Genomic DNA, 9,424 nt, shown 5'->3' on the forward strand with positions numbered 1-9,424 from the left:
CTCCTCAAAGCCCTGGGTTCACAGAGCTCAGGGAGACAGTTGGATCTGAGAGTTCCAAGGGTCTGGGACCCAACGGTGATGATTCTAGTGAAACCCTCCCACCCTGTCAGGGAACCTGTTCCCTGTCTGAGTTACGACTGAGGAGCCCGAAGGTCTCACTCCTTTGTCAACCCAACCTGCCATTGTCCACATTACCATTGATGTGTATCAGGCAGAGAACGGAGCTTTTTCTTGTGGTGTATTTTTGTTCCATCCAGGAGAGAACTCTGAGAAAAGGTCAGTATTTAGGTCCCAGACTTGTTCCTTAAAGGATTCCCAGGAGGAAGGGAGCACAGGATGGTGAAGGGCCCTGGGATGGAGTTTGAGGAACTTGGGACAGGAGGAAAAAGGATCCGGGAGCTCTTAAGCCTCTGTGTTGACGTCTGTGTTGATGTTTGTCAGCCGTTGAGAAGCTGCTGATGTTCAGAGAGCCCCTTGAGAGGAGCGATGAGACCTGCTGAGGGGGATTTCTCATTAATCATTAGTCTTCAGTGTCCAGAAAAGAGGGAGGAAAGGCCGTTCCTAACCAAGTGTAGCTATCAATCACTGTGTGACAAATTACCTAAATGTAATGGCTTAAAATAACACCTGTTTATTATGCCACAGTTTGCGTGGTCAGGAGTCTAGGCTTGGCTTAGCGGGGTCATTTATTTAGGGTTTCAAAGGCTGCACTCAAGATGTTGTCTGGGCTGCGTCCTTTCTGGAGCTTGGTCCTCTTCCAAGCTCGTGTGGCTGTTGGCAGAATCCAGTTCCTTGTAGTTGTAGGACTGAGGCCCTCAGTTCCTTGTGATATAGCCCCCTCCATAGGCAGTTTATATCACCACTGTTTACTTTTCAAGGCCAGCATGAGAATCTCTCTCCAGTCTGCTAAGATGGAGTCTTATATGACGTAATGTAATCATGGCAGTGATCACATGATGGGAGGTTCCCATCACTTTTGCCATATTCTATTGGCTAGAATATGGGTCCAACCAAGTCACGGGTTCCTCCCACACTCTAGGGAAGGGGGTTATGCAGGGTGTGACTCATGGGGGGTCGTCTTATGGTGGGATGACACACCAAGTATTTTACAAATCTTATTATCTCAAAAGAGCTTGAGGAAGAGATGGCAGAAGCATCAACAGAGTCAAATGAGGACGTGTCAGAGGAGACAGAGGACCTGGAACCTCTGGAACCAGACGACAGTGGTAAGAAAGTCACCCCCTCCCTGCACTCTTGCCTCATTTCGGCCACTAACTCCTGGAGGGCAAGTCCTGGTCAAGATCTCAGTTTCTCCATCTGTACAGTGGATAGGCAGGTCCCTGCCCAATCATGCCCCAGGTAGAGCTAGAGCTGTGCAAGTATCAGGGAGACCAGAGCACAAGGAACAAGCCCTGTCATGGTCATCTCGGCATCACACCTGTGCCACCTTTGTCTCAGGTACCTTCCAGCAAGTCACAAACCTCCTCAACATCATGGACAGCGAGTCAACCAAAACGGACGCTGCTGGGGCAGGTCCTGACATGCGGAAGATGCTGGCCTCAGTGATCATCAGGGAGAAGGCCGCCACTGAGCCCTCTGTGGTGATGGACGCTCTCATCCGTTGCCTGCAGGTACTGGAGGTAAGACATCCTCCCCCTCAGCCACTCCTCTGAGCCTGGCCACCTGTTTGCACGTCCGTCCACTGCTCAGCACACATATACTGATTGCTGTGGATGCAGGCTAGGTGATGGGGTACAGACAATGGCAAGACTATGAGGGTCTCAGCCCTTGAGGCCCAAGTGGGGCCTGGGCCACTCACAGGTTTTCAAAGCTCCTTGGTATTCTGACACAGTGGGTTTGGGAGTCACCGTTCTAGAGCAGGTGAGCTGAGTTACAAAGATGTTGAGCAGGCGTGAAGCAGGTAGATGTGGGGGAACAGAGACACACCAGATGCAGGGTGCAGGGGTGCTTGGCCAGTGGGCAGGCTGTTTACTGGGGCAGAGGCTGGGGTAGTGGATGCTGATGGGAGTGATGGAAAATGTAACCGAGATCATGGTGGGCTTTGTACGACAGGGTAGAGTTTGGACCAGAGCATCCGTATCCCCTGAGGACTTGTTAAAACTTCAGATTTCTGGGGCCCATCGTGAGAGTTTCTGATTCAGTAGGTATGGGGTGCAGCCCAAGAATCAGCATTTCTAGCAAGGTCCCAGGTGACGCTGCTGCTGGTCTGGGGACCACACTTGGAGAGCTGTTGAAGTTTAGACTAACCTTGAGCTTTTGAGAGTGGGTAGCAGAGCAGGTCCTTATAGGAATTCTTAATAGCAAGCTTTATTTTATAGAAAGAAGGTACGTGGTAGCCTTGAGGGAGGTCGGGGTCCAGGAGCAGAGGCAAAAGTCTTTTAAAACGTAGGTTTTATTATTATTCAGGTATAGTGAGACCAACAGCTCAGGAGATGATTGCCCTTGAAAAGATGGTCTGTTACTCACAGATCCCAAGAGGCAGGAGCACGCCATGCCATGCAGGCCCACAAGAAAGAAGCAGGGTCGGGCGGGAGGCAGAGGGAACAAAAGGGGGAAATGTACGCAGGAGTGTTTACTGTGGCTTCTGTAGGGGAAGATCCGGCGAGGCAGGATGAGCAGACGTCGGATTGGCTAGTGCGGATAATTTCAGTGAGGTCTGGGGTGTAGGGGCCGCCCTGAGTCGTCTGGTCCCTGGCCCTGGGGTGATTAGAGCAGGTGTATAGTGGTCCAGAGCGTGAGAGCCTGATAGAAGAGGTGGCCAGTACGTGGACTCTGGATTGCTTGCTTGTATTTGACAAGCTTGCTCGTGAGTGGGTGAGTTGTTTGCCATCTCTAGGAATTGACTAACCTTGGGCAGTCTCCCCAGGACCCACAAGGCCCCAAGAAGTCAAAGCATCAGGAAATATAGAAAAATTTTAAAAACCACAGTTAATACCCAGGCCATGATAAATGATCAGTGGCAATAAACAGATGATAAACAAGTAGGCATATTTTGTAACTTGACCTGTGTTAAAAGATTTTAGTTATTTTTTTTTTTTAATTTTTATTTTATTTATTTATTTTTGGCTGTGTTGGGTCTTTGTTGCTGTGCGCGGGCTTTCTCAAGTTGAGGCGAGTGGGGGCTACTCTTCATTGTGGCGCGCGGGCTTCTCACTGAGGTGGCTTCTCTTGTTGCGGAGCACAGGCTCTAGGCGCGTGAGCTTCAGCAGTTGCGGCACAAGGGCTCAGTAGTTGTGGCTCACCGGCTCTAGAGTACAAGCTCCGTAGTTGTGGCCCACGGGCCTAGTTGCTTCATGGCATGTGGGATCTTCCCGGACCAGGGCTCGAACCCATGTCCCCTGCAATGGCAGGCGGATTCTTAACCACTGCGCCACCAGGGAGGCCCTAGTTATTCTTTAATTAGTGAAGGAACCAGTAAGATGTTAAAATCTGTTAAAATGACAATCTTACTTATAGAGATTTACATTCTATAGCAGACAAAATTCCTTTACGTTGTCACGAACAGGAATCACTTGCAGCATCAGTTTCCTAGAACTTACCTTCTGTCTCTGTGGAGACGTAGCTTAGCCTAGACGATCACAGGCGATCAAAGGCACACACTCCCACAGGCCGGATGATCCTGCAGGGGCAGCCAGACAGCACCAAGCCCGCCTCTGGGAGGCCACCCAGTGCCAGTTTTATGCCACTTTCCAAGTCTTTGACAATTTTTCTCTTGCGCCCATAAATATTCTCCAAAGATTAATTTTGATCGCAGAAATTAGGCTGGGCTTATTATAATTTGCCTGGCTGTTTACATATCTGCAGCAACAGTGTTAGCTACACATCTAGGCTTCCTTGAGTTTGCCTTGAAAATCTAGAGCGTGAATTCTCAATGGGGTGATACTGCTCCAAAGCAGGTAAAATTGGTTCTTGCGGCAGTGGGGTCGGGGGTTGGTGTGTGTGAAGGATATTTTAGTTTTTGATGTACAAAGCACAGATATGTATACTCAGCTATATAATATCTGTGGTATTACATTTTCATGGTGGGGGGCAATTAGGAAAAAACGCTTAAGAAGGCTCCTTAGGGGACAGTAAAAAAAAAAAAAATGAAGAGGTTGAGAAAACAAAGGCCATCGGACTAGGCAGCGAAGGCCACACGGTTCTCTTCGGTCCAGTTTTCAGGAGGAATCTCTCACTGGAGTTCACAAGCCTCTATTACTTGCTGTATCGAGACTAGGAACAAAGGCCAAGGCTCTCTGTACTGGATGTCATTCATATAACGTATAAATTTCATTGACTTCCTCTCCTCTTGAGGTCCCCAGTTTGCTAAGGTCTTGACTGTTGGTAAGTGACCTCCTTACCAGCCAGGGGAGGGGGCCATCTTCCCAGAGCGTTTTGCAGGTAACAGCCCCCGTGGAGAGGAGTCCACCCTTCTGACAAGAGCTATCTAAGAAGCAAAATAGATGATGTCCTCTTGGACTTGCAAGAGGGTCAGTGCCAAATCTGTGGAGGACCCTGTGTGCTGACCACTTGACATCTGCCTAGCTGAGTATGCTGGGCTGAAAACAGCGAAGAGAGGACAGGTTTGCAGGCCACACTGACAGGGCCAGTTGGATGAGCCTGATGGGAGGAAGGGAGCGGGCGGCGTGAGAGATGGTGGAATTGGGGTCAGAGTCCTAGGCGGTTTCAGGATGGTGGGGTCATCTACCAGATGAGGCATTGATAATTCTGCATCCAAATCCAATGTGTGGGTGTTCCCCCCACCACCAAATAATTCTCTGACACCAGCTAGGTGTGCTACAATTTAACTCAATTCTGACACTGTCTACCTGGAGATAGTGTCAGATCCCAGAGGTTAAGGGCTCAGTCCCATAAGACGACCCCACCCCCACCCCAATCGTAAGTTTGGCCAACTGGCTATAGTTTGGAGGTTCCCATGACCTCCTCCTTGGGTTCAATTAATTTATGAGAGTGGCTCACAGAACTCAGAGAAACATTTTACCTACTAGATACTAGTTTATTTTAACAGGATATAACTCAGGACTAACCAGATGGAAGAGACACACATAGGGCGAGGGTTTGGGAAAGGGCGCGAAGTTTCTCTGGGCACGCCACTCCTGCCAAATCTCTATTTGTTCACCAGTCTAGAATCTCTCTGAACCTTGTCCTTTGGGGTTTTTATGGAGGCTTCGTTATCTAGGCCTGGTTGATGAAATCACTGGCCATTGGGGATTGATTCCACTTCCAGCTCCTCTCTTCTCCCCAGAGGTCAAGTGGGTGGGAATGAAAGTTCCAATCATCGAATCAGATGATTGGTTCTCCTGCCAACCAGTCCCCATCCTTAGGATTGGACCAAAGATCATCTCAATATAACAAAAGACACCTTTGTCACTCTCATCACTTAGGAAATTCCAAAGATTTTAGGGGCTCTGTGCCAGAAACTGGATGAAGACCAAATATAAATTTCTTATTATAAATCATAATCTCACACTGTTTGGGAGGAGGACCAGTAGGAGGGAGAACGTGGTGAATTTGTGTGCTCTGGCAGGGCCGGGTCCCTCCCAGCCTCCACTACCCCGTCCAGGACCTTCCCACCAGCCATACTCGTTCCCCAGATTTCCACTCAGAGCGAAGTCAACATCTACAGCGTCCTGCAGGAGGTCCTCCAGCAGGAGGGGGAGCTGGAGGAGTGCTGTGTCCAGAGGCTGGTCACCATCGCCTCCACGGAGATGAGGGAGATGCTGCAGGTAGTAGAGCCCTGCCGCCCACCGACCCAGGGGCTGGGCCTTGGTAGGTGCGGCCTGGGATGCCCGAGGCCCTTGTCCGGTTACCTCCTGGGGCAGGAGTACGCTGAGCAAGCCCAAGGGAGCCCAGCAGGGCTGGAGCAGGTGGTGACGCCACACATCCCTCTCCCGTCCCCTGGAGGTTGGAGGGCTACGTGAGGGCAGAGGTGGCCAGCGACACCCTGGTGGCCCTGTCCCGAAACCACTTCAGTTTGGTCATGTATGAGCTGCAGCACTGCCTCAGACCCCTCCACCTCGCCGAAGAATTTGTCATCATCACCCTGGCATGAGGAAACTCACTCCCATCCTGGCAATCGCAGCCAGGCCCCTGACCCCTAGTCTGCTGGAGGGGCAGGTCCCCGGTGGGGCTGCTGAGGGCACCAAGGTGCTGGCTAATGGCTGAGGGGGCGAGTGTGGCTGCACCTGCTCCCAAGGGGTTTTAGTAACTATCCACACAGGCGTGACATGGGCTGGTGGGCTTGGGTCCCAGGCATCCTCCCAGGGCCCACCAGCCTGCCCTTCTTTGGCTCCCTGAGGCTTTTGGGGGTCGCCCTCAAGTTTACTGATGGAATGCCAGTCCTGGCAGCCCCACCCCTTTTGTGAACCCCCTGTGTCTGCCTGACACCTCCCCTGCTGTCCTGTCCTGTGTCCCTCTAGGCCTGTGTGGCTACCATGTTTCAGTGTGTGCACTTCTGGGGCTGGAAGGCCCTGGAGAGCTCCTCGGACCAAAGTGATGCTGTTGCCCCCAAGGACATGACCAGTTTCCAGATAACCCTGTGCTCTGTCTTGGTGAGGAAGCTGAGGGGGATGGCCCCATGGGAGGTGGCCCCCGGGGGCTTGGGGCTTCATCCTGTGACCTTGCGCTCACCTTCTGGACGTGAGGTGTTGAGACCAGCTCTGTCCAGCAGAAAGAGAATGCAAACCACGTACCCATTTTTAAGATTTCTGTTGAAAAATGTGAAAAGAGGTGAAACCAAATTTAATAGTAGATTTTATTTAACCCAGTAGATCCAAATCATCATCATTTCAATATGCAATCAATATAAAATTATAAATGTCATAGTTTACCTTTTTGGGGTAGTGTCTTCAATATATAGGAGGCACTTTACACTTAATTCAGACTAGCCACATTTCAGGTGCTGAAGGACCGTGTGTGGTCAGTGGCTACCATATTGGACAGTGCAGGTTGTGGGCAAATGTAATCTCTCTGGGTCAGAGAAGAGTAACTGAAGACTGAAAGTCCTTAAGTTGCTCAGCTACTAATGTGCTGTGTGACTTTGATATGTGCACTTGCCCTCTCTGGGCAGACGCTTCAGCCTCAGACAGATGGGACTTCTCTTTGTGAGCAGCTGGTCTCCAGGATCTCATCCTCCACGGCTCTGGGTGCCACTTGTTTTTTGCAGACTCAGAAAAAGCCTGCTGTTCTCTACAGCTTCTTGCTAGAAACAATGACCTATGTTAAAAGTAACTTGTCAAGGATCAGAATCGCTGCATGTAACCTGGCAAGTGAGCAGGCAAGTGTTTCCTGATGCAGGAGGGAACTTGAAGGCCATCAGGTCAGACCCAGACCTGGAGCAGGGGGACAGGTGTTGGGACCTGGGTTCAGGTGGAAGTCCCTGTCTGTGTGTCCCAAGGAGCTTCCTACATGCCCTATTCTCAACTAATCATCCTCAACTAAACCCTCAACAGGGACCCTCATAAGGTGAAACCACATCTCTCACTGACTCAATATCCATGTGATGAATATTTCCTGGCTATCATTTCAGGAATCATTATGAAGCAGATGTCTGCACGTTACCTGAAAAAGCTGGACTTTCCTACATTACGGAATTGTAAGTAATGGAGACTCAAGTATGAGTCAAAAATGAGTCCACTAAGCTCATTTGGGAGCTTAGGGAAACCGCCTGAAGGGAGAGGCAGCTGAACCTGGTTGTCTTTGGGGGTAGGGGTGTAGCCAGGGCACAGAGGGGTGGATGAACGGAACGTTCAGTGGGCTTTCCAGCAAGACAGCTCTGATGGCTCCCTGTGCTTTCTGCCCCCTCCCTGCCACACACATTGATGAAATAACTTGCCCTGATTCCTTTGGCTGATCCACACAGCAGTTGGGTCCTGTGGGTGGTCTTTCTGTCCCTGTTGAAGTAACGGAAGCCCCCAGAGATGGGAGATGTGTGTGGAGACATGGCTGCACCTGCCACCAAGTCCACAGCCCCTGTGAGCCCCTCGCCCCGCAGTCAGCTCCCCAGGCAGGGCTTTCATCAGCACACACTGCCCAGGGCAGGCGGAGGGCGCCGGCCTGGCCTCGAGGGTCCCCATCCTCTCCTGATTAAGCTCGCTCTCAGCTCTCCAGGAGCTACAGCTGGACTCGGATCCTGGGGTCCGGAAGGCATCCCTGGAGACTCTCAAAATCTTGGATACCTGTAGTCATCACTGGCTTTTGGTTTCACCCTAAGGAATTTCCTAGGTGGTCTGAATACAGAATGTACCTGCCTCTCCCCAGCGTGCCAACCCCACCACAGCGATGCAAACCACTTTTAATTTAGCTTGTAAGAAAAGCATTGTTCTTAAATAATCAGTGTCCCTTTCTTTCCTCCCATTGAAATAAACCTCCCTTGCCATTTGGAAAGCAGATTCCTGACTGTAAGGTGATGTCGCCCCAGAGCCAGGACAGTGGAGCAAAGGGGAGCTTCATTCCCGCTTCCCCCGAGTGTGTGCATGTCCGGCAGCTCCTCTCAGCCCAGAGGATCTGGAGCTCCCTTTGTGTCTTCACTGCATTTCACTTCCACAGTTCCAGCCATGAGGATGGTGTGTCCATTGCCAGGCACTGTGCTGGGGTAACCAGAGGAGCCCAGCTGCTGTCTGGATTCTGCTTCCAGGGACCCCGCTCTTAAAGGGACAGGAGGCATCTACCAGTGACCATGGTACGCATCAGGGTGAGGGAGGGTGGCCGCCAGTGGGGGCAGCGCACAGGGAGTGTTCACAGCCAGGAGATAATCGGGGGGGTTTCAGAGAGGAAGTGACACCACACTGTCTACCCTCACCCTTTCCACATCAGGGCCTGTTGGACCAGGATGGGGAGGGACCCAGCAAGGCCTGGAGCAGGGCCCAACAGAGGGTCAAAAAGGAGGAATTATCTCCAAGCCCAAGAAACAAGCAGGGGGAGTGGGGGGCGGGGAGAGCAGGGAAACTCTTCCGACACTCAGGCCATCTGCAGAACAGTCTCTGGTTGTCCCCAGAGCAGGTGAAGGTGGGATTTCCAAACCATTCTCACTGCAACTGCCCAAGGCAGTCACCACCCTGGGCACCATGGGCGGGAGTGCTGCTGAGCAGTCCCGGAAATCAACCTGCACCAGAGGCTTCCCGGAAGCATGCTCTCACACTGTTTGGTGGCTCCCGTGGAATAGACAGTGAAGTTATTTCCTGCCGAGCGATGAAGATCGTTGCTGCCGGAAGACTTGAGTCCCACTGACACAGTTGAAAGGGATGTGCCCTTCGGTACAGGTCCTGGGGGAAGCCATACAATTGTAAAATCAGGTCTCTGATCAATTCCCTTAATGCCCCTGTGAAACATTTCCAGATGGTTTACAGACCCAAACTCAGAAAGCAAAAATTTAAGACAACGTAGTATTGTCTTAAACCTACCC

The 9,424-nt window shown here is 51.2% G+C and overlaps 1 protein-coding gene across 1 annotated transcript; it reads left to right on the top strand.

Moving 5' to 3' along the window:
* Positions 1–200: 200 nt before the first annotated feature.
* On the top strand, positions 201–8,285 carry MROH2A (maestro heat like repeat family member 2A; the record flags this gene model as incomplete). Its single annotated transcript, XM_081241767.1, has 8 exons — positions 201–276; positions 1,131–1,226; positions 1,459–1,640; positions 5,616–5,747; positions 6,441–6,572; positions 7,091–7,289; positions 7,550–7,615; positions 8,123–8,285. The coding sequence occupies 8 exons, from the start codon at positions 201–203 to the stop codon at positions 8,230–8,232; spliced, it is 993 nt and encodes a 330-aa protein (XP_081097893.1). The 3' UTR covers positions 8,233–8,285.
* Positions 8,286–9,424: the final 1,139 nt, after the last annotated feature.

Source organism: Mesoplodon bidens (genome assembly GCF_964165515.1).
Source record: "Mesoplodon bidens genome assembly, chromosome: 8".
In the NCBI taxonomy this organism is placed as follows: Eukaryota; Metazoa; Chordata; class Mammalia; order Artiodactyla; family Ziphiidae; genus Mesoplodon; species Mesoplodon bidens.